The 25,458-nt window shown below is 43.9% G+C and overlaps 1 protein-coding gene across 1 annotated transcript; it reads left to right on the forward strand.

Annotated features, from left to right (window-relative positions):
* Positions 1-346: 346 nt before the first annotated feature.
* Positions 347-22,718, forward strand: DNAI2 (dynein axonemal intermediate chain 2). Its single transcript, XM_066616943.1, has 12 exons — positions 347-529; positions 2,083-2,244; positions 2,374-2,495; positions 4,245-4,387; positions 4,827-4,940; positions 9,571-9,710; positions 10,780-10,902; positions 13,848-14,071; positions 15,613-15,748; positions 16,725-16,871; positions 18,083-18,316; positions 22,653-22,718. Exons 1-12 carry the CDS (start codon positions 347-349, stop codon positions 22,716-22,718), a joined length of 1,794 nt encoding a protein of 597 aa, XP_066473040.1.
* Positions 22,719-25,458: the final 2,740 nt, after the last annotated feature.

Here is a 25,458-nt window from a genome sequence, read left to right on the forward strand (position 1 = left end):
GATGGTCTACTATAGCTGCAGTGAATCAGCCCCCAACATACACACAGACTTTGTTCCAGCTGATAGCAGAGACCCAGAATGAGCTTTCCTTTTTCTGCAGTCTCAGGCCACAAAATTGTCGATTGAAGCAGAGGCTCATACTCCAGGCAGTGGTTGGGGTCAGGTTCTATTGGGCGCCTCAGATCTGCTAGTCCTGCCCATGCAGGGTCCTTGAGTCAACCAATACTGTTGGTCTCAACTTCCCCACCAACATGTCATCTGCAGAGAGCACATGATGCAACGATATGACCAAAGCCATGTCAAAGGAGCAACGTGACCTTTGTCTCTCCCGTTTACAGTGAGCACCATGGAGATAGTTTACGTTTACGTGAAGAAACGCAGCGAATTTGGTCGACAATGCAACTTTTCCGACCGGATGGCAGAAGTCAACGTGGACATTCAGCCCGATCCCTTGCTGTCTGTGAATTTTATTGAGAGGGACCCCATTGATTCTGCAGTGCAATGTGCCAGTGACATGTCAGAGCATGAGGTAAAGTGCTATTCTGGAAACAGTACTTCCTACAGTATGTGAATTTTCAGCCTGTGGCATGATTGATTTCCAAGCTGCATGATTCAGCTAGCCGATAAGAAAAGAGTGTTCTGGCACAAGGAGTATATAAGCAAGGGATATAGACTTCTGCACTTTTCAAAAACTATTCTAATGTACTAAACCACCACAAAGCCGGTTTTGTGGTGGTGGATAAACCCCCCCCCCCCCCAGTATTCACAAGCACAAAATGAATCCAGAAACCCAGATGCTTTTCATGTTTTTTACAATGAAATATGAATAAATTAGAAGTCATTAAAATGTGCGAGGCAACGTGTATACATGCCTTGAGTGGTGGAGATTTCCCTTCTGTCCCTTGACATGTAGCAATGTTTTTACAGGGATCTCCTCCCAAACAGATTACACTAGGCAGGGCCACTTTTATAACTAACTTTTCCAGTCATAGTTAAATGAGCATATTTGTTGTAGCAGAGGCGAGGGAGTTGCATCTCCAAGGCTTATTTTCATGTCATTAAGCTCTTCTGCTAAGCCCACATACAGATACTCATGATAAGAAAGTCGCATCGGTGGTATTACTCATTGATTGGCTGTGAAACTGCTTGCAGATAGATGACTGTGGTTTTTAAGAGTGTTGAAGACTGCACAAGAGTGACATCGTTTTCTGTCTCTCCAAAACCCATGAATAGAGATGACTATGGGATGAGTACATGCCATAAGCAACAATTCTTCTTTCAAACTGGAAAAATCCCAACATCTCCATCCTCGCAGAAGCTATACCTAGAGCAGTTCACATTTGCAAGCTGACCATTTTCCCTATGAGATCCCTCTTGTTTAAATGGTTGCAGTGCCACTCCGTAATTGAAATAGCTGCTGGGTTCAGTAGATGAACACATACTTGGCATGAGTGAGGTCCTAGGTTCAGTCCCTGTCAAAGGATCTCAGGCAGCTGGGCTGGGAAAGAGCTGTGCCTGAGGCCTCAGACAGCCACTGCCAGTCTGCATGGACAAGACTGGGCTACTTGACCAAGATCTGACTCAGCATAAGGCTGCTTTGTATGTTTGCTGGTTGGCTGTTGTGGGCTATGTCTGTAGTACACTGTAGTTTGCCCTTCAATTTCTCTCAGAGTGCCATATGTGGGAAGGATCACATGGGAAAAATGTACAGCTGGATCTCATTTGTAAACAAGCCTACAATAATAAGATGACCACTGCAGATAATCAGGGAGTTTGGATATATTATTACAAGTGTAACTGTAATATATTACAAGTATAACTGATGACATATATCAAGTTGTTCCTCTACCATCAATGAGCAGACAACCCCAACTGGTCACCAAAACACTTCCCTATGTGCCACAATGATTAGAAGTGCCACTGCAATGTTTATGTAGTTTTTTTTCTGAGACTCCCAACAGGATTTAGCAGCACTGGCCATATATCAATGGTGTTCTAACTACTCGCAAGAAAGAACATGTTTTTATGGCCATTGATGGTCATGATGATCATTTCATCAGCTCTATCTTTCCTTTACATCAGATTAACACAGAACGGATTGAGATGGAAACACGGGGCATTAACCATGTGGAAGGTGGCTGGCCCAAAGATGTCAACCCACTGGAGATGGAGCAGACCATTCGTTTCCGGAAGAAAGTGGAGAAGGATGAGAACTATATCAACGTCATCATGCAGCTTGGCAGTGTAAGGTCCCTTGGCTGCTCTGTTAGCACATCAGCTGTCAGCAAAGCCAGGCATACTGCTTTGCTGGTTCTTTTCTTGTAACTTCTCAGAGTTTGTTCTCAGTGATTCATTTTGCTGCTTATCTTGTAGTTGATGGATCACTGCATCAAACAGAACAATGCCATCAATATCTACGAGGAGTACTTTGACGATGAGGAGACAGCAGGAATTACAGATGAACCTCCCTCCGCAAAAACTATCAATGTCTTCAGGTAGCACTTGAGCAGCCAGGATTTGCTTCTAATACAGTGTGAGCTGGTCATTGGTTGTGCTGCAATTGTGATTTTAGTTGGCCACTGAATTTGTTGAACAAAGAAGCAGGCAGGGCTGACTGATCCATGAGGCCAACTGAAATGGTCACCTTAGGCAACAATTTGGTGGGGGGGAGCACCCTTCTCTATCCTGTTTATTTCCATTGCTCCTCCTTCCACTCCCTGGATTTGAAAAGGGAGAGAGAAAATGTTGCGGGGAGGAGAGTGCTGAGCTAGGGGGTTCAGTTTTCTTTAGTATCTGTTGGGGAATGGGAAGAGCAGAAGCTGCACATCACTGGGTAAAGGGGCAATATTTGGCATGCTGACTCAAGCATCAGGAGGCCTTGGGCTGGCCCTGGAAGCAGGCATTGTTGCAGCTGCTGTTATTAAAATGATTATGATTAACCCCAAATTCTTTGGTTGGTCATTATTGAATAGGGCTGCCTCTTCTGTGTTGGGATCAAGTTTTATAAATTTCCAGCTGCTATTCCTTGACAGTCCTGAGAGCAAGCATTGTGAATATCTTCCTGGTTATTGGCTGTTAAATTTTCAAGGTGGGGAAGATTGCTTAATGTGAGCTTGTCTTTCTCTCTCTTTTAGTTTACTTAGAGTTGAACTGGATGTTCAGGGGCAGATATGGAGTTGGAAGGAAAATGGTGGGGAGCGGCGCAATTTGCAATGAAGTAGCAAGTGAGAGACAGTGTTGCTCCCCCCAGCCAGTCCCCAGATTTGTGTTTGTACATCATGGGTGAGGGAATGACTAGAAAAAGCAGCAGATGGAGGAAGGCCAAAACCCTCCCGCCACATCCTACCCCATTACATGTGGACTGGGTATCACACATGTTACACATGTTACACACACACACCCCCAACATGGAATGGGAATGGCGGGGGGGGGGCAAAGACTGTATTGGGAATGCAGCACACATTCATTGATTATCTGGATTAACTTTAAGGTGAAGGAGTAATGTACACAGAGCTTTAAAAAGAAAAAAAAATCTAGAGGGAGAGACACAGGGCCCAATCCTATCCAACTTTCCAGCACCGATGCAAATGCAATGCAGCCCCAAGGTAAGGGAACAGATGTTCCCATATCTTGAGGAAGCCTCTGTGACTGCCTCCCCACCACAGGATGCAGTGCACACCCCTTTGGCACAGCTGCACCAGCACTGGAAAATAGGATAGGATTGGGCCTGCACACAGTTGTCGCATGTTTGGCAGGACACAAGAGAGAACATGTCTCTCAGATATAGCCTACATCTTTATGGGGACAGGTCCTATTCTCATGCCACTCACAGCACCCAAGTGGTTGTATTGGTTGGAAACAAGAAACCATTCAAACTGGACTGGGACTGGGACATCTTGAGCTCTCACCAGGTTTCAGCAGGAGGAATGCACTTCGAGGTGGGAAAATGAGGCAGCACTAGTAGTGCCAAAGAATAAGGGTCTTGGAATTGACTCTGTGGTCTTGGAGTATTACGTGCAGAAGAAACTGAGAGTATACTAATTAAGCCATAGTGATGTCTTTTGATACGCTGGATTTATAGGTATTTAGGCCTGGAATAGAAAATATTAGTATATAGTTTTTCACCTGCCAGACCTTTGAAGGATTTCTGTAGTGCACTCTTCAAGAGACTTACTAACAGACCCACATAGCCTACAGCCTGTTAGCAAATGAACACCATTGTCCTCTGTTTTATTATCAAAAAGGGACCCAAACTCAATCAAGAGAACTGCCACGCATCTCTCCTGGCACCCTGACAGAAGCCGGAAGCTGGCAGTCGCTTATTCCAGCCTAGAGTTCCAGCGGAGTTCCAAAGACATGAGCTTTGATTCATATATATGGGATCTTGGTAAGAGAGGGAGAAGGTTGGGGCATTATTTTTCTTGTAGAAGACCTTAGTGCTGGAGGATTCATCTCTTGATCTTGATCTACATTCTGTCTGGCTGTCCTATGCACTGTGGAAGATGCTAAAAGTTTCCCTGATCCTGATTTTGCCTGACAAATGCATCTCCCAGGACCTGGTCTCACTATTAGTTCTGCTTCTTATCTCTCTGTTCTGCCACTCAGTGCAGCTGTAGCCTCAGGTGAATTTGCCCCATTTCCCAATTCAAACTTACTGAATTGCTGGACAGTTACTCATAACCGCCTTCTAGTGTGAGGGTATGGGGAGGAGCTGAGTGAGTAAAATAGCGAAATCTTCCTCTTCATACTTTAGAATGGGGAGGGTCAGAGGGAACTATGCAATCTATGCCTTTTCCTTCTGCACAATAATGTATTTTCTTTCTTAGAAACCCCCAACAAACCAGAAATGCTGATCCGGCCCTCCTCTCCTCTGATCTGCTTAGAATACAACCCCAAGGATTCTCATATCCTGATTGGAGGATGTTACAACGGGCAGATTGGTAAGGGAAATAGATAATACATAGAAGGCAGAAATGATATGTGTGTGTATAGGTATATACGTAACTTGAATCCTACCCCTCTTTGGCTCTAGCAGTAATCATATCTAAACTAATCTTGACTCCTGGAATGATACAAGAAAATAATATTTCTTGTAACTTTAATGATCTTATTTGCTGGTGTTTAAAGATGCCTGCAGCTTTTCAGTTTGTGCACAAGTATTTTCTTTAAGCCATTTCTGCCCAACATTGCATATATGCAACGGGGATCAAATGTGCACACCTGTGGGCTGGGCAGAAATGGGTTAAGTCAGCCAGCTATGAATATTCAAAGCCAACAGCAAAATAAATTGGATTCCTCAGTATCCATGCCTAGTGAATGTTCATTTAGTTGGACTGATAATAATGGGCATCCATTGCAGGTCTTCACAGCCTAGGAACAGGTTTTTGCACCAAAATTAAATAATGAGTCACAACCCAATCCTATGCATGTCTACTCAGAAGTAAGTCCCATTAGAGTCAATGGGACTTACTCCCAGGAAAGTGTGGATAGGATTGGGCTGTAAACTAGGTATGGTTTTCTTCCATGTTGATTTAGGTTGTCCCAAGCCTCTATAAGGCTGAAAATGCATAGTGAGACATTGTCACTTGTCACCTAAGCACCCAGTGCTGTTGAATTAAACTCAGAAAAAAGGCTATTATTATGCTAGAAAATATCATACTATCTAAATACTGTATTATCTATTACTCATCTTAATACAGGCAGCAAAAAGATTATTTGATTCATGAATACATTCATCATTAGCACCTGGCTTCATACCAGTTCTGAACCAATCAGAATTCTGAAGGAAGAAAATGTAGCATCAGTTCTGGGGTTTAATTTCTTTAATCTTTTAAAAATTTGTTCCACTTTGCTAAATGGGAAGTCACCTCAATTAAGAAACAATCACGACATTTCACTCCACTCAATCATTATCCCAAAAAGGGGGAAAGAAAATTAATAAGTAATCCTCCAGCTGTGTTCTACACAGATGTTTCTGCAATCATCAGAATCAAAGTAACAGAGAGAAAGCACCAACCGTGCAGTCACAAGAGCAGGACTGGCCCATCCACGAGACCAACTGAAGCAGTAACCTCAGGCAGGACATTGGTGGAGGGACACTCATCTCTGTCTGATGCCTCTGTTGCTCCTCCTTCTCCTTCCACTCCCTGGATTGAAAAAGGAAGAAGGGAACAGAGGGAAGAGGAAATGTGGAGGGGGAGGCTGGCACATAATTGGGTAAGGGGGCAGCATTTGGCATGCTGCCTCAGGTGTCAGGAGATCTTGGGCTGGCCCTGCATGACAGTATCAAAAGGAGAAAGTGCCATCAGTACAACTGTTTGTCCCATTTCACTTCCTGCTCCAAGAGCAGCACTGAGTGTCTTCCTTAGCCACCATCCTCAGCTGTGCCTCCCAATTGGGTATGCCAGCAGTCCAGCCTCCCTCTGCTACATCTGACAGAGAAGAGGCATGGAAGCTGAATCCCTGTGATGCACCCAGACTCAAGTCCCCCTACTTCCTTCCACTTTGACTCTTCTCTTATCCTCACCAGTGGGGAGGGGAGGGTGGGACAACTTTCCAGGAGGTAATGATGGCTCAGTCCTCACCCTGGCTGCACTCTCACCCAGCAGTGGACCTCCCCATGCCCAGGGCAAAGGTCCATGATGGTGCCCCCCGCAGGGTACCGCCGCCCCCCCATGCAGAAATCTGCCCCTCCCACTCACCTGAGGCTCACAGAGTCTCGTGCAACTCAGGAACACGTTGAAGAAACCTCTGTGAGGTTCCCCAATGCTTTAAACTGTGCTTCCGGAAAACCCAAAGCACAGTTTCCGCCCGTTGGGAGCATCAGAGAGGCTTCTGCAGGGTTCTGGTGCCTCGCGCCTGGGGCTTTTGCCCTATCGGACCTTACGGTAGGTCCGCAACTGCTCTCACCCTAACACCCCACCAGCCAGTTTTTTTAATGGAACAACAGCATGTATGTTCAGCAGTAGGAACTGCGCCAAAGAAAGCAGCAAGTGATGCTCTGGCTGCACTCACTACTCTCTCCCATACTCTCATGCCTCTGTTTTGGAAAGGTACTGCCACTGTTGGAAACAGGAAACTGGGTGGGACAAAGTCAGAACTGATCCACTTTGGTAATTCCCTACGCTCCAGTGTATTTCCATAGATACTATTGTAGCCTCCTGCTTCTCACAGGAATAGGTCTTACCATTCCTGTTACTCTTGCCCTCTGTCAATGTGACATTTTCCCATTCTTGCAAACCACATAATATGAATGTTGAATCAAACCACTATCCCATCTTGCCCAGTCTTGTCTGCTCTGAATGGTGGCAGCCCTCCTCCAGGGCCTCAGGCTATCACACATCAGACTCGAACCTTTTTACCTGGGGATGACAGGGATTGAACTTTCTTCAGGCAAAACTTGTGCTCTGTCACTGAGTTGCAGCCTCACAGCTTGTCTTTTTTTTGGGGGGGAGGGGGTCGCGGCATGGGTTTACAGAGAAACAGCATGAATGTGTAGATCATAACAAGACTTTCTTACCAATCCTTTTCAGAGCATGGAAATCTGTGCTCTATAACTGGTGCTGTGAAGTATCGCCTGGGAGGCGCAAGGCCTCCTTATTCAGAATCACCCCCAACTGATTAACTAGAATGGTTTTGTGCCATTGTTTTAAGCGTTCCCCAAGGCCTCCTTTTGCCAGCTCCATTTATGATCCTATTACTTTTCCATTCACATCTGCCCTTTGATTTAATTGTACTCCCTTTTATGTTTCTGTTGCCATTTTCAGCAGCAATCGGATATGACAGGGTATATACTGAAGGACATTATCAGGCACTTCATAGGTAATGGAAGAGAGAGTTGATTTCACCTTGTCCTTCACAGGCCTCTCCAGGCATGCAGTAATGATCCCATGAAACACATTCTGTCACTTCCAATTGCTTAATTATAACTGAGCTGCAGACAGCAAAAGCAATTCCCTGCTGAGTCGACAGAGTTCCAGCCCATCTGCTAGCTTTAAAAAAAAGAGGGGGGCACTTCTTTCATATCAGTCTTTGATAATGGAGGCCTTTTGATATCAGTCTGAGGGTTAAAGTGCAAGCCAGAGATACATGGGTGAATTTCTGCATCTACCACAGCCAACACGTGATTTTTTCCCTGTAGAAAAGTAACCAGTACATCCAAATAATAGTCCTTACATTGTCATTTGAGATGGTTACACCATTTGTTTAATCAAGTTTCTTCACTACAACTTGCTTGCATTGTCTCTTCCCAATCTTTGGATACTCATCCTGTCCCCTAAATATAATACTACTAATAGAACGATGGTATGTAAATTAAATGCAGAGGAAAAGGTGGCAATTGGTTCAACTTTATTTATCTGTTCCAAAGAAATGGTGCTTTGGAAGGAAAGCTAGAAAGGCATATAGAGCTTCATGGCAGTCAGGACAGGTCAGAATTAGGCCTTTGAATGACACTTGAATTGCCCCTCTTATTTCTTGTGTCTGAGCATCAAAGGCAAAAGCTAGGTACACTAGATGGACATTTGATTTAAAATAGCTGTTGACATTTTCTCCATGTGCCAACATAAGAGAACCACAGTTTTTAAAAGACCCTACTTATGGAGGCGTATGTGAGTAAGAGCCAGTTTTTAAGTACATGTAGTAGGTTTGCTCAGTAAGTAGACTGTTTTGCAGGACAGTTGCAATGACCCAGTGCAATTGATGATTTTGGTAAGAAGATGCATAGATGAGCAAGTTGAGTTCAATAGGAACGAACAAGTATGGAATTTGATTACAGCTGCAAACACATTGATTGCAAAGAATGGAAGAGAGGGTTCTGCTCCTTCTCTCAAAGAGCAGCTAGTAAAAATTTGGAAGGTAATAGAACTATCTGAAGAAAGCCAACACACTTTTTCCAGCATCAGCTTTCATGAACAAGAGTTCACCGTCTGATGCCATCAGTTAATGGGATATATTCTTTTAAGAGACAGTAAACAAAAGGAAGATTTACTGATAAAAGGCTCCCCTTCACTAATGGTACAAAAAAATAGAGAAAAGTTGGATATTAACAAATTTGGCGGTTTCTCTATAGTTTCAGTATATCTTATTATTATTAACATAATTATTTGTGTATGATTTGTATGTTTTATATATTTGTTATGTGCGTATTATAAACATTGCTCTTTATATTCAATTAACACAATTCAGAAATGATGCATTCACACTGAAAGGTTTCATAGCTGCTCTTTTGAAAGCATTCTCAGAGGATAAGCTTTTGGTTACAATGTTCTGGTGGTGTGAAAAACCTAGCTGAACTTTTTGGAGTGTTTTTCCCCTTGTGTTCATATTCCAGGAGCTTGACACGTATTGAATAGCACAAGCTAGAATGTCTAGTAACATAATAGCCAAAATGAAATAAACTTCTGTTAACCTTGTTTTAGAAACAGAGGAAGGAGAGGATCTATGGTAGCTATGATACAGAAAGCCTGATAGTAGGTGACAGGGAAGGAACCCACAAGTAAAGGGAAGAGGTAAAAGACAAGGTGTAAAGCTGTTGATAATGTTTCTTGATTATCTTTTGCTTCCTCTTAGCTTATTGGGACACCCGAAAAGGAGGGCTACCAGTGGAATTAACCACAGTTGAGCTTGGCCATCGGGATCCTGTGTACAATGCAATCTGGTTGCAGTCAAAAACCGGAACTGATTGCTTTTCTGGTTCCACCGATGGGCAGGTAAAGGACTGAACAAGGTCACCATGGATATTAGAATTTGTCACAACTAACCACATCATAATTGATGGCCCTTGCGTAGGAAAGGTGGCACAATGGCAACCACAAACTTCTGGAGCAGTTGGAATTGCCTTGTGCTGCTGTAGCATGGCTCTGTACTCTGAAGCTATACAAAATGACTTTTGCTTGTCTGTGCTCCTTTGCCCTTGATTGGCTCAAAAAAACCGACTGCACTTATCAGCAAAGTGTAGTGCCTCTTTCATAGATGCTGAATCTAGCTGATAGTGCATATAGCCTAAGAGCAGCCAATAAGTTTCCTGGCTCCATTCCCATCAAATGCCCATGAACGAATGGAACAATCCAGACTCATGAGTAGATCTGGGCTGGGAGAGCTCTGGCAGGATCGCCCTGGGCTCTTTTGCTCACTCTTGTTCCTGTTTGCACAGCATACTATATATTCTGAGATGTGGATAGGAAAGTTTGGGTATCGCAGATCATGCCTCAGACCTGAGGAGTCAGCTGAGTATCATGTCACATCCAGTCCTTCAGTTCAGTGAACCAGGAGCAGAGATAGCCAAGGAAAACTAGGGTGAAAGGCTGATGTCTAGAGGAGATCAAGAGGCAAGAACATTCCTGGCTCTGGCAAAATGTGCAGTCAAAGCAGCAGTGCTTGTTTACTTTCTACTTCCTTTGGAAATATTATTGGAAAAATAGACATGCACCATCCAGAAGATGGAATGTTGAGCATAATGTGTTTTTCAGCATCTTGATCTTGTAGCTTAGGTTAAGGATTAGAACTTCTGAAGTCTGGTTAGAATCTTGCAGTTGCTGATGGGGTAGATATAGGCAACCATGCTATCCACAAGAAAATTGAAATTCACAGTATAGCCTGGCCATTTGACGTTTTACAAATACATTACATAACAGTACACTGTTTTTCATCTCTTAAAAGCCATAACAGAAAGCTCTTGTGGGATGAGATGCCAGTGGATTGTAAATAGTCCATCTTACATCACATATATAGCAATTGCCAAAGAAAAGAAAACAAACGTATGCATTTTTTCTTTTCCAGGTCTTGTGGTGGGACATCCGTAAACTAAGTGAGCCCACTGAGACACTTGTGATGGACATCAGCAGGAAAGGAATCTTGGAAAATGCTTTAGGAGCCATTTCACTGGAGTATGAGCCAACCATGGTGAGCTCTTTCTGGATTCTCCCCTTTGCCACAGCATTAAGTGGTTAAAAAAGAGCTATTTGTAACTATTCCAAGAAATCATATATTTCATGGACACTGTAAGTACAGTTTATCAGTGGTCAGAGGGACTAATCTGCATCTGCTAGATTTAAAGCCCTCCACCTGCTTTTTTTGAGCAACAGTATCACTTACAAAATGGCCTTAGTATAGCAGGTTGAAGAACAGAATTTGGATATTGAATGTACTGTGTATGTTGTTAAAAAGAAGCCAACGACAGTGGGAAAGACCTCCATGATCTTCAAAATAGCCTACACTTGTGTGAAGTTCTACTTTTTTCTACTTTCTTTCTATGTAAAATTGAATGGGTTGGAAATTTAGTTGCAAAAATTTGACCTTGAGACTGGAGAGATTGAGAGGACAAATTTGCTTTTGGGACTGTAGCAGTAGGAGAAGGTGATAACTATGGACAGTTTAATAGTATCATACACCCTCTGACAGCTACTGTTCACTTTCTGGGTCCCTTTTTCAGGCATGTGTATCAGTGCTTATGTTGGAGTACTGTCTTCATCACCCTCCAACATCACAGACCATTTCAGATTCTTAATGCTTTAACCTCTGGTATTAATTGGAACATTGCAGTGAGAAGGAATCAATCTACAGTACACTGAGTCCCCTCTGGCACTCCCCACTCACCCCACTGAGTGCTTTCGCTGCCACCGCGGCTGAGGGCTCAGGGATCAGCCTGGCCTATGGGCCTTTGGCCAGTTTTCTGCATTGCCAGCCCTTGATGCTACCCCTGGCTATACTAATAGGTAATAATCTATCTTTTTAAAAATGGAAGCATGTCTAGAAGAGGATGTTATTCATCAGTGTGCAGATTTCATGGAACTTTTTGGTTTTGTTTTAATACACCAGCTACTTGAACTTTCTTATCATAAGTGAAACATGGATCACAGTTACTCAAATTTGGGTCAGCACCACTGAGAGTGGAAGAAGGCAGGTGATCTAGTCATTGATCCCTCCATTTCTTATTTTTTTCAGTGGCAAATGCAGCAGTGGACTCTGATACCCTGGACTGGGACAGAAGCACTGGGGGAGGAGATTAACCCATTCCCCTGCGCATTGGTCTCAGTTGCAACTGCCCCTTCTCACTCCTCACCTCCAGAAGTGGGACAAAATGTTTTAAGTCCCTGTTTTAGCTGAGAATTCAGGCGTCAGTGTGGTAAGCCCAAACTTAGTTGAGGTACAAAGAGATTCAAATTCTTAGCCCCTGTAGCTCCTAATGTAAGCCTTTGGAAGAGATTTCCTCTCTTTGGGCATCACTGAATGTAACCAAATACCCTGCTGCCTTCCTTTCAGTTTTATTATACAACCTGTAGCTTGTCATACCAGAGCAATAATGGCCTGCAACCATGTCTTATAGATCAGAGCATTTATGGTGGAATCATATGACTCTAAATGGCAATGTACTGCTTTCCTCCATATTAGGAAGAATTCATTTTCTAACCTTGCATTCAAGTGTCTAGTTCTAAAATGGTTGCTGCTTAGGTTGGGGTGTGGGAATCAGTTGCAGCTTGTAAGAGGTCTAATCTCTACAGCCAGCAGGGACTGAATCTTGATAAGCACCTTCGTCTTTTTGTTACATGGCCCAGCAAACTCCTAATCACTGAGACTACAGGTTTGCTGAGAGCCATCAGAGAGGCTAAGATTGAGAAGCACAACCCATCACCATCATACAAACCTAATTTGAAGCTTTGGAAAGAAAATGAGTCCATACAGCCCAAATAGGTTGAAATTTAATTAATCCAATTAATTTAAATTAATGAGAGTATGTTGTTCTCCCCCCCCCCCCCACACACACACAAGTGAGTTATAGTCATGTGCTGGGATGGGGAGAGAAGAAGGAAGCATTCATTCTTGTCATGTTGTTGCTATGGTGTGTGACCGCAGGCTGAAGATCTGTGGCCAAATCATAGGACATCCTTTCCTGTTACTTATTACTATTTCCTACTAGCACTCGGTATTCATTTGCAGCTTCAGATCTGGATTGACATGGAGATAATCAGGTATCTAAAGTTCCGACCAGAGAAGGGGAGGGAATTGCTTCAGAAATCAATAAGGGGTCCTGAAGACAGGAGGAAGCGTGAGGCCCTCACAAGAACCCTCACAAATATTATAGGAAATAATCAGTAAGGGGTCCTGAGGACAGGGGGAAGCATGAGGCCTTCACAAAAACCCTCAGAAATATTATAGGAAATCCTGATTTTTAATACTACAATGGGTCCTCTTATTCGCTGGCTCAGTATCTGTGGATTTGAATATCCACGAATGCTGACCTTGCGGCTGGAGGGCCTCTCGGACACTTCTGAAAAGGCACTTCTCGTTTCTTGGTAAAAGAAGAAGGCACGTTTCTTCTTGTGCCTTCCAGTTGTGTCCAGGAGGTCTTCTGAGGGTTGAGGAGGTTGCACATGAGTTCCCTACACTTCGGAAAGCTTCCCAGTCGCTTCTAAAAGTTATTTCAGGTTTCACCCCAGATTTCCATGTAATTTGATATCCATGGGGGGTCCTGGAATAATCCCCTGTGGATACTGAGGGCCCACTGTATATGTTTTCTGAAAATTCCTACTTATTCACCACTTTGTGGCCACCAAGAATAACTACTTTTTCTCCTTTTCATATACAGTGTTTGATTAACTGACATCCTTTAGATAATGTTTGATTATCATACCTGCAGAATTCCATAACTGCTGTTTTTTGTTTTGTTGTGTTCCAATTGTACGTGGCAGCACTGTTTAAATTAAATTTAATTACATTTAAGAATTAATTCAGCATCACTTACCTGTCCACTCCAAGTGAACTGTGAGAAACCAACCTGAAACTTTCCTTGGAACAGGGCACTCCAATGCTCAAGTGACAATCGCATTCTGCTGTGTTTCCAATAACAGCCAACCAAGTTCATGGTAGGAACTGAGCAAGGGGTGGTGATTTCCTGCAACCGCAAAGCCAAGACTCCTGCTGAAAAGATTGTCAGCACATTCAGTGGACATCATGGCCCCATCTATTCCCTGGCTCGAAATCCTTTCTACCCCAAGAACTTTTTGACAGTTGGGGACTGGACTGCACGCATCTGGTCAGAAGAGAGCAAAGAATCCTCAATCATGTGGACAAAGTAGGTAACACATCCTTTTGGTGTAATAATAATTGTAATCACAACATACATAGACTAGTAATGTTAGCAGCAGAATCCTTGTTGCTGTCTCTCCTAGATGATGAGGCTTTTATAGGACAGGAATCTACTCTACTAAAGGTCTGTATTTTTCATCTCATATATTCATGAAGTGCATGCCAAAACAATAATCTGACCATGGATGCAAAAGCCCTCTAAGGTCGTCCTCCTCCTTTCCTCATTCAATGGCTGTTTTGACTTGTTTGTTGTGGTGTTTGGGGAGATAACACGCTTTGGCCAAATAATTGGCTGAAAACTCACTGCAGCAGAATGTCAACTCAGTGCTAGAGATTTGGTCCTCTGTGCGCAACATGCAAGGCAACTTCCAGCAGATCAGCACTAGGAATTTCCTTCCTTCAGTTCTCCTGTTCACGGATGTATTTGTCTGTCCACCAGTCTGGCAGCCCAATCCTATCCACACTTTCCTGGGAGTAAGCCCCACTGAGTCTAATGGGACTTACTTCTGAGTAGACATGCATAGGATTGGGCTCTTAGAGTGCAGCCCAGACAGCAGGACAGAATTAAGCATGCAATCCTATCACACTTACCTGGGAGTAAGCCCCATTGACTATAATGGAACTTACTTCTGAGTAGACATGCATGGGATTGGGCTGTAAAGCTCTGTTGGACTTCTTAGAGTAGGGGAGGTTTCCAGGTAGAAGAAAAAAATAGCAGAGATTGTGAGTAAGTTATATTGGGGCAACAGAAACCTTCAGAGAACTGAAAGTAATTAGAGATGAATTTTATGTCTGTGGTTGAGTTAACTAATTAATCATTTGATTGATACACTTTTTCAGTCCTTATTTTTTAGAAATGCTGAACCTATGGAATTTTCAAATTATTATTATAAATTATCTATAGATATATAGATAGTATATTGTATTTTATATATAATATTATATTTATATTAATATATTAATATTTTATTACTATATTAATTTATATTAATAATATATTAATATAATACTATTCTATTTTATTCTGCCCTTCTTCCAAGGAATTTAGGGCAGGATGCATGGATCTCTTCCCCATTATATCCTTCCGACAACCTTATGAAATAGGTTAGGTTAAGAAATGGCGTCTAACCAGGGGTTCCACAGTTTGCTTCATAACTGCATGGGGATTTGAACTCTGATCTCTTTAGACCTAGTCCTCTAACCACGACACTACACTGCACTACATGACACAACACTACACTATGCTACACTGTCTCTCAACATGGAATATTGAGGCATAACAAGGTTAGGCTTAACATGACCCAGCAAAATTAAGAGGAGTAAGTTTGTTTAATTGGGCACAATATACAGAATGTTTGTATCATGTAATTTAGGAAAGCAATATTGTTCACTTTGCCCCTTTTCACAGTGGATGTATAGCAGAAACATGCCGTTTTCATGTAAAACTGTATCTTCAACAGGCAATGAGGATAGCAACCCTTTGGGATGTAAGGGACAGGTTCCAATCAATGCTTTGTTCTGTGGCAGGTACCATATGGCTTACCTCACAGATTCGTGTTGGAGCACCACTCGGCCAGCTGTCTTCTTCACTAGTAAGATGGATGGGACCCTTGATGTCTGGGACTTCCTCTTCAAACAGAATAACCCCACCCTCAACCTGAAGGTGATTACTGACAAGAACACATCTGTGTTTATCGTATTCTCCTGTGACTTCCACTCTTTAGAGGTGGAACATTAAGTGGCTTTGGTGCATATATTGAGCACTATTAAAAGCAACTATTCTGAGCGATTTTGTAATCTCTGCCGTATATCTGTGGGTTTAAATAGGCTCTGGTGCTGCACCAGTGCCAGAACAGTGAGACTGAAAGATGAATTGCACCTCTAAGGGCGTAATCCTAGGTTGCTCTTGCGCCGGCACAAGTCCCTTGTGCTGACCCAGGAGGGTTGCAAACATTGCCATGAGGCACATTTGCACCTCTTCAAGAGTTGGCTAGGCTGGCGCACAGAGGCTGAATTCAGCCTCCATGCCAATGGAGGGAGCGAGCCTTGTGTTCACTGAGCTGGGCTGACGCAAGTCTCTGGGGTGGGTGGGGAGGAGGCAGGGAGGCAGTGGGGAGGAGGCGAGAGGGAGGCATTCCGGGGCCGGGGAGGGCGGGTAGAGGGTGGTCCTGGGAGCGGTTGGGTGAGGAGCGGGGCTGGGATCTGGCTGTTATGCTGGATCCCAACCCCATTCCCCAAGCAACGCAGAGCCGCTCCACTCTCCTTGGACTTGCCCACCTCAGGTGCTGCACACGGCTGCTTTCTTGGAAAGGGAAACTTGCATACCTGGGCTAAGTTTGCAAATGGCACAAATCCTTATTTGGCTGCAACTGCATGTGTTTCTGGAAGCAGCTTCCAAACATATGTAATGGCAACAAAATAATTACAGATTTCGGATACTTCTTTCGTGTATGAAGTTTATCTCTAGATAGGGAAAATGTGTGAAGTGAGGAGGCTGGGGAAACAAATGCCATTTGAATAAATCCCTGCACAATCTCTACTCTCGATCTGTTCTTCTGAGATGCTGGGCATTTTGGAATGTCTGAAAGTAAGAAGGTTTAAAGCTTCCTCTTCTCTCTTGCCCTGGTCTTTCTCCTTAGGTCTGTGATGAGCCTCTCTTCAGCCTGCGTTTGCAAGACAATGGACGCTTTATTGGCTGTGGCTCCAAGCTGGGCACAGTGACCCTCTTGGAAGTTTCCTCTGGCCTGTGCACCTTGCAGCGGAATGAGAAGAATGCAGCTTCAGCAGTGAGTGTCTCTTACCTTTCAGAGTCAGGGCCCAAGCAGGTGGCCTTCTCTCTAAGAATTGGTGTGGGGTTTCTCGCTGTACAGTGAGCTCTGCTTCTCCCTGAACTTACATCTCTGTGCTTTTCCAACATGGATTCTTGCCCGCATGCCTTTTTCAGTCCCTTTTAGAGTTGCTGAGCATGTTTATCTGTGGCAAATGTTTATTTTTCTGGTTTTGGTTTGAGTTTTTGTGTGTGTATTTTTTTCACTTGAAGAATTACTTTGGGGATAGAGGACAGGAGATGGGCTTTGATTTTCACAGGGCTGGCCTATTAACACTCCGCAGTCTCCCTAATGAAAATGTGATTGGAGAGGTGACTACAGAATTAGAACAGTGGCCGGCCAGCCAGTGGTCTGCAGTGCCAGCTTTTTCAGGAAGCAGGAAGGTACAATTGCTCCAAGGCTGAATCCAGTTTGGAAGTTGGTCTGTCTGACCAGAAAGGGATAATTGCAGCTCTACAGTGGGCTCAAGGTCTGTCTGCTGATCGGTCTCAGTCCTCAGCTGGTTTGAGGATTTGCTGCTTGTTTTTCTGCTGACCATTTTGCTGACATTGGTGTTGTCCTTCCTAGAGAACAGACTGTTGGTACATATGCCAAACTGAGAGAAATCCATGTTACCCAGCTATTACTCGTTGGAACACCACAGTGACATCCATTTTTTTTTTTTCTGTTTCCCATGTTTCTAATTTCCATTTTCTTTTTCTATTTTGCACTCAGGGCCTTTCCAGACAATCAGCTTATAACACTGGAAATGTGTGCTGGTTAGTGTTGTTGTGGGAAATACAGGTCTTAGATTACTGAAGTGCTTCTGTTATTGGGATATAACATTTTCCCAGGACTAAAATCACAGTTTACTGTTGCCAAGAAACTGGCGCGTTGTAGAATGTACAAAGAAGCACACACGTCCCAACCCCTATTGGATGGTGTAGGAATTGTTGTGTTCCCTGAGGCTTTTCCTCAGGAGCTCATGCAAGGCCATGAGCTCCTCAGTGGAGAGCTCTGTTGCTACACTCTTTGTCAGAAATGACCACTGTGATTCTAACAGTGGTGATGTGGCGACAGTTATGAATGAGTCTTATGAGGCAAATCACAGTCCTCAGACATTTTGTATTCCTCATCTCCACAAGGGCTTGGTTGAGCCCTTTCAGCTGTAACTCCTCTGTGCATCTCAGATGTTTGAGCGGGAGACTCATCGGGAGAAAATTCTGGAGGCTCGACACCGTGAAATGAGGCTAAAGGAGCGGACCAAGACAGAGGGCAAGGAGGAGGAGGTCAAAGAGGAAGTGGAAGAGGAGAAGCCTGAGGAGGTCCTTGCTCGGGTGCAGAAGGAGTTCTTCGAAGTCATTGATAATGAGCTCCGGCGCAGGGAGCGTGCAAAGACCAAGTTGAAGTCCATTGCAGGCCAGGTAAGGGGGCTGCTGACAAGGGAAGGGGGACACATTCAGGAATGCCATCTGGACTGCCATCTTATAGTGATGGTAGCAGAATGGAGTATCCCTTGAATGACTAGATTTGCCTCTTAGCCATGAGACAAAACCAAGGGAGACTAACAGCGCAATTCTAACTATGCACCAGTCCCTTGCGCCAGCCTAGGAGGGTCACAAATGTGCCAGAAAGCACATTTGAGCCTCCTCGGGAGCAAGCTGCTCCAGCACACAGAGGTGCGCTGGCACACAGAGGCTGAATCCAGCCTCCGTGGTGGCTTCTGGGGTGAGTCTTGCATCAGCCAAGCTTAGCTGATGCAAGGCTTTGGGGTGGGCAGGGAGGAGGCGGGGTTGGGAGGGAGGCATTCTGGGGTGGGGGGAGGCTGGGTGAAGGGCGGTCCCGGGGGTGGGCGGGCAGCAGGAGGCGGGGCTGTTATGCTGGATCCCAACCCCCATTCCCAATCCCAATTCCCGAGCAGTGCGGAGCAGCTCCAAGCCACTCTGCTCTCATTGGACTTGTGCCACCTCCTGAGGTGGCGCAAGCCCAAGGAGACCCATAGTGGCTGCAGTGGTTTACCTGGAGGTAAGGGGAAGAGTTTCCCTTACCTTTGCCTAAGCCACTGTGGAGCTCTTATCTCGCGCTGGATACAGCAGAAGATAGGATTGCGCCCTAAATGTCTGTGCTGGGAGTCACTTAAGTAAATGTAATTAGTCCTGCTTCAGGAGCCCCCAAAAATACCTTTTGAGATTCTGATACAATGGCAGCATGCATGGAAAGAGATGGTGCTCTCTAAGGGTCAGTCCCCAGTTCTGCAAAAAGCTTACATAAAGTCTGTTCAGTACTGAGTATATTACTGTGTACAAATTATTGTACACACCAGTGTTGTGTATCAGAAGAGAAGCTGATTTTAAAATCATAATTAATAAATAATAAGTAAGATATCTTACTGAGCTCCTCAACGTGAACATTTGAAAATATGCATATTTCAAAATTATATCTCACCTTTCTGCTTTGAATGGCATTCAAGGTAGCTTGCATCAATCTGTAAAGCAGTAAACCATAACAATAACATGATTAATGATAAACAAATGGAAAATAGAAATATTTTAAGCTTCAATACCAAAAATTCAAGAAAATCCAAAACTCAATCAAATGAGACAGAGAACTTAAAAACCAAGAACAGGAACCCCACCAGTAGCAGGAAGGGGAGAATAAGCCAATCAGCATATAAAACCACACAGTAAATCCACACACCCCCAAAGTTGAGAGAACAGGATGGACTTCAGCTGCCTCATCAGATGTGAGCATTGTCCAGAAGGAGTTCCATAATTGGGACACCAGCACAGAAAAGGCCCTGTCGCTATTACTCACCCACCTAGTTTCCAGTGATGGAGGCACCTGGAAAGGAAGCACCTGGAAAACTTTGATGGTAATCTTGACTTGTTGGCCAGGTACATATGGGAGAAGATGGTCTATGAATTACCCCAGTCCCAAACCATTTTAGGATTTTTAAAGTCAAAGCCACTTCCCAAATTTACCATCTCATACTCTGTCTTAGGGTTAGTTCTCTTTCACCAATAATTGATGGTGATACTCTGCATCACATGGTCTGCTTGTGTTGTCGCTGCTGATCTGTTAGTGCCCTGATTCTGAAATATACAACACATTTCCTTTGGAAGAAGTCAAGAAAATGTACTCTGAAGTGGCTTAGGATCAAGGTGGAATTAATTTATGCACCAAGATAGCTAGGCTAACCACCTTGCCCCCCCCCCCAAAACCCTGTCTTTATGCAAACCAGTTCCCTGATATGTTCCGAGAAACAATTTTAAACAGTGGCATTGCTAAGGGGGGGCAGAGCAGGGCCTCTGAGAGGAATTTTACCAGGGTGTATAAAGTTTCTTCTGGCTCCCTTGGCTAAGGGGGAGGGGTGAAACAGAGGGGGGAGGGTGATGCAAGCAGAATGGGGCAGGGAGGGGCAAAACACGGGGAGGGTGGAGACAGCTGGATAAGTATTTGGAGTGCAGGTCTACCCACCCATGTGGCATCAGCAGCAAGATACAGAAGTACAGAAAAGTCTCTCTAAAATCTTTTAAATATAGGAAATTGTGTCAAAAATTAACATCATCATATTTAACTTCACATTAGAATGGAAAGTGTACTGTTTGTACCAAAGCTTGTTTCTGCAGCAGCTGTAGGCTTGCAGCTGTGTCCCTGAGTTCCTATACATGTCCTAGTAAGCAGATCCACAAGCCAAAGAGCTACTGTAGCAGGCCGGTTTCTTCCCGGATTTGACACTGTGTTAAGGAGTGTCATGTTGGCCCAGCATATATGGCTCGCCAGTAGCCGCAGCTGCACACTTATGGTTGTGTCTCCAGCATCCCATGTGGGCAACAAGCAGATAGGAAAATGTAAGATCCCAGGAAATTCTTGGGCTCCCTCCTTTGGCTCTGGGGCCCCTTTTGTGACCCCTGGCCTTTATGAATTAGTTTCTGATTCTCAGAAGAACTCCCAGAGCCTTTAGACAGGGACTTCTGGTTTTTGCGGTGGGGATTCGTAGGATGTGGGGCGGGGGGGGGGCTCTAAAATCTTTGACTCCAAGCATCCGATACCTTAGCTACACTACTGGTTTCAAATTGTCACAAAAAATGTTTCTTATATCACCACAAAATACATCTTTCTTATATTTTTAGGGGCAGGCATTTGAAGATGAAGAGAATGGAGAGGCAGCCCCTAAGGTCAGTATTCCTTCCCACAGTTGTAAATACCCTTGTGAATATATACTATATAGCAGTGGTTCTCACACATTTAGCACTTGGACCCACCTTTTAGAATGAGAAACTGTCAGGACCCACAGGAAGTGATGTCATGAACAGTAGTGGTATCATCAAGCCGGAATGTTTTTAACAATCCTAGGTTGCAATCCTACCCACACTTACCCAGGAGTAAGTCCTACTGACTATCATTGTTAGAAGAATATACATAGTAGCTTGTTAAATGTACAGGTCTGTAACACTTCCCCAAATGCAGTCACATATCATGGTAGCATCAAGTCTAATATATTAAAAATAAATATTGAAATGAATGGGGCCCACCTGAAATTGGCTCGTGACCCACCTAGTGGGTCTCGACCCACAGTTTGGGAAACACTGCTGTATAGAGTTTTAGTTTCTGAATTTCCAGGTGCCCAGGATCCCCTGCTGATCAGGTTCACAGGGTCAACTACATTGTATCAAGAATTTTCCCTAAACTAAAAGCATAACATTAACTATATAAATCCTAAATGTTGATTTCTATGTTTTTACATTTATTTTTAAATACAGTATTTGAATCCTTTCTTTCCCTTCCCAATGCCCAAGGCAGCTCAGACAACTTTAAACAGTAATACTGCAATAGCACAGTCCTATGGGCTTGCATTCTGGTGGCACAGTGTATTTATGGCGGTTGCAAATGCAACTTGCCGTTCTGTGTAGCCAGGCCACTACCACAAGCAGTGAACAGCCATGACCATGCACCAGTGGCCTCTAGAAAAGCCCTAGTGCTTATATGTCAGGTGGGCAATGGCAATTTGGTGTAGGTCACAACTCTGTACTGTTTCTGTTTTATATGGATGGAAGCAGTGCAGGCTGGGAACTCAGACTTAACTACTTCTGTTTTTATCAAACAAAAGACATGTGGTGCAGGGAAGGTTGCACATTGCACTCTGGATAAAGAAAGGAAAGGGGGGATAAAGGTGCATCCGCTTATTCACCCACACTCCAGCCCTCCACCCTACAATCACGGGGGTACGTGCACATAAAGGTAACTTTGGGGGGGGGGGTTGAAGCTAGGGGACACTCTTACCATTTTCCTTCTTAGCACTTCTTCTACCCAACAGGTTGTTTTTTTTTAGCCACAGTGACCACTTGTGCTCAGGGCTGATCTGTACATTCAGCAAAACCATGTGATGGAGTTCCTCTGGGACGGTACCCCTCAAACTGCAGTTGAAGTGACAGTCTTTTGAATGCATCTCATCTAAAAATATGCATAACTGCACAGAAAAACTAGCATCAGTGTGCAGTTAGGCTAGAACCTTCTCCCTGACATGCTAGTTTCTATGTGCAGTTGATGTATTTGCATGTGGGCTAACTAAAACATGTTAAGTGGTAAAAAATACCACTTATTGTCACAAATGGCATAGTCCAGGAAGGATTTACCATAAGATTTTGCTGAGCTTGTAGCTTGCATCTTAGTATAGTACCTTTTAATTCATAAGTCATTGGGATGCCCCTTTCTAGTGGGAGTTTGGAAAATCATCCATCCTATTTTCTTTTCCTGCAGGGGGAGAAGGAAGAAGAGGAGGAAGAAGAGGAGGAGGAGGAGGAAGAGGAAGAGGAAGAGGAGTGAAGCCTGGTGTTGAGTTAAATGGAATTTATTTTCTTGCCTTGTTGGAGTTTTGTTCTCCTTCTGTTTGTCATTTTTCTACAGAACAGACTGCACCAATAAAAGTAGCAGCATTTTTCTTCCTTTCTCCCCCTACTCTGACTTAGTCAAACAAGTGTCCAGCTGAGCGTTGAGTGCCTTTGCCATGGAAACTCACAGTAACTCTCAACAGTCAAGGGCCAAAAATAAAATTCAAGATAGTTATGGTAGTTGAGTTTCCACCACTGGACTGAAACCAACAAAAGGAACTTCAGCGTAAAGTACTATTAAATGCTACATATTGGAAAGAGAACTCAAATCTGGATCTGCAAGACCTGGGAAATGAGCTGTTTCTTCATATCTCTGAGGGAAAACAAGGTGTACTAGTTGAGTAAATCCAAATAAGAGTCAGTGATGTGGTACAACTGAAAAATGACCAGTCAATAGGGATACAAATGAAGTAGACAGAACTCAGAGAAAGGGTTTGGAAAGTATGACTTGACAAAACACTGAAGGAAATTTCATGTTTAGAGAGAGAAGTTTACTAGAAGAAAGGACCTAAACACCAGTTTCCGGTACTATTCACACATAAAGAATGAAGTGAAAAACTTAGATCAGGGGTGTAAAACATAAGGCCCGGGGGCCAGATGTGGCTCGCAGAAGCTTTTTAACTGGCCCTCGAGCTCTCAGCTGCTGAGCAGTGCTGATGTGTCACTGCTGAAAGGGTGACCCAAGTGATATTTGGTCTCTCCCATATCTTGAAATATGATCAAGATTTGTGCATTTTCTCTTCTGTCATTTGCAGCTAATGAATTCCTAAGTGAGAAAAAAGTGCTTATGACCTGTTTAACGACCTCACTTCCTGCCTAGTGACATCACTTCTGGATCTCAGCAGGCAACATGAATGCTATTCGACCCTATTTATGAAATGGGTTTGACACCCCTGACTTAGGCCCAATCCTATCCAATTTTCCAGTGCTGGTGCAGCCATGCCAGTGGGGCGTGCACTACATCCTGTGGTGGGGAGGCAGTCACAGAGACATCCTGCAGGTTCCCTTACCTTGGGCCTACATTGCAGCTGCACTGGTGCTAGAAAGTTGGATAGGATTGGGCCCTTAGATGGTAGAATTCTGGACTGTATCACTTCAGATCACTAGTAAGAAGTTGCATTTTGGACACTATCATGTGAAAAGGCCCTTGCATGTATTAAACAAAAACACAAGAAGGCTGTACTAAATCTTTCCTCCATTATGTATTTTATTTTACTACCTGATGGGACCTTTTTTATGTAATCAAGCGTTCAAAAATGAGTTCCTCCCTTTGATCTGAAATGGTGCATTTCAGAATTCTATCACCTCAGCCTATGTAAAATCAATGGAAATGCTCTGAAAGTCCATTTTAAAGGGGAGAAGAACTAGATCCACTGTGGAGCAGAAGCAGTGAATTTGTAATGCACTATAGCACGTTTAGCCTGGATATCAAGAACTACCTCCCAGCTGTAAGCATGACTGTAAAGTCCTACCTGGAACAAGCTAGGAACACTACCAAATGTCCTTTTCTGGAAGAAAACTAGATGTATTAGGAACCCAACCAGTGCAGGTGGTGGGCAAAAGTGTCTGCCAATTCTATACTCTGTTTCATAGTTCTTCCTTACATTCGTTCTTCCTTAGATTGCAAGAAACAGGATCACAGCCTTATAACTACATTGTTCTCTGTGACAGAGCAGCAGCTTTGTCTTATCCTGTGGTAATTGGAGCATAGCTCTGCGACATCTGAGGCTGGACGTAAGGAACTCACAGCCCAATCCTAACCACCTTTCCGGCACTGATGCAGCCATGCCAATGGGGCACGTGCTGCATTCTGTGGAGCACGTGCTGCATAGGGGAGCAGTCATGGAGGCCTCCTCAAGACAAGAGAATTTGTTCTCTTACTTTGGGGCTGCACTGCAGCTGCATCAACACTGGATAGTTGGTTAGGATTGGGCTGCAACTCTTACTGAAGTAAAGACGCCAATGTATAAGCATGAACTCAGCCATGTTGCATCACCTTAGCAGATACCTAGAAAAAAATGTCTTGACAATGTACTGCATGTAAACACCCTGGAAGAGAGGGTGCACTCCAGATGTTTCCTAAGTAGCCCTAAAAGTCGAACCAGCATCAGAAGGTTAAGTGACGCCTGGTGTTTTTCTCTTGCGGTAGCTAGCCTGGTAATCAAAACTGTGGCCAGGTTTTTCTTCCCCCTTCTTTTCAGAAAGATGGGTCCTTTGGAGAGAAACTAGACAAATGCACCTATAGCATGATTGGGCCTGCATGATCAACTTTTACAGGTTGTAACGTGTACTTACCTTTTGCAAGGTAAATAACGTGTAGGGGACACTGTTGAGATTGGGATCATGGACAATTCAGGATCATGGACTATGTATTCTGGCTATATGATATCATCAGGTTCACATACAGTGTGCTCTAAGTACCAGATGCAGGGGAACAACATTTGGAGAGGGGGATTCCTCTCCCAGAAGCAGCTAGTTGGCCACTATGGGAAACAGTATGCTGATTTGGATGAACTTTTGACCTGATGCAATGGGGCTCTTTTTAAGTCCATAAGACAGTGCTTTAACTCTTTGCCCTACCACATTTTTCATCCACATTCCTTCACCGCCCAACACACGGCGTTTCTGTGTGCACGGGATGCCTTTGGGCATCCTGAAGGTTGAATGTATTTCCT

This window comes from Tiliqua scincoides, chromosome 2 (genome assembly GCF_035046505.1).
Source record: "Tiliqua scincoides isolate rTilSci1 chromosome 2, rTilSci1.hap2, whole genome shotgun sequence".
NCBI classification, from domain to species: domain Eukaryota; kingdom Metazoa; phylum Chordata; class Lepidosauria; order Squamata; family Scincidae; genus Tiliqua; species Tiliqua scincoides.

Excerpts from the sequence above, each read along its gene's own strand:
- DNAI2 (XM_066616943.1), top strand. The coding sequence starts at position 347 with ATGGAGATAGTTTACGTTTACGTGAAGAAACGCAGCGAATTTGGTCGA. Across the intron at positions 15,749-16,724 it reads ACCCCACCCTCAACCTGAAG|GTCTGTGATGAGCCTCTCTT; the intron begins GTGATTACTGAC and ends CTTTCTCCTTAG. Across the intron at positions 18,317-22,652 it reads TGAAGTCCATTGCAGGCCAG|GGGGAGAAGGAAGAAGAGGA; the intron begins GTAAGGGGGCTG and ends CTTTTCCTGCAG.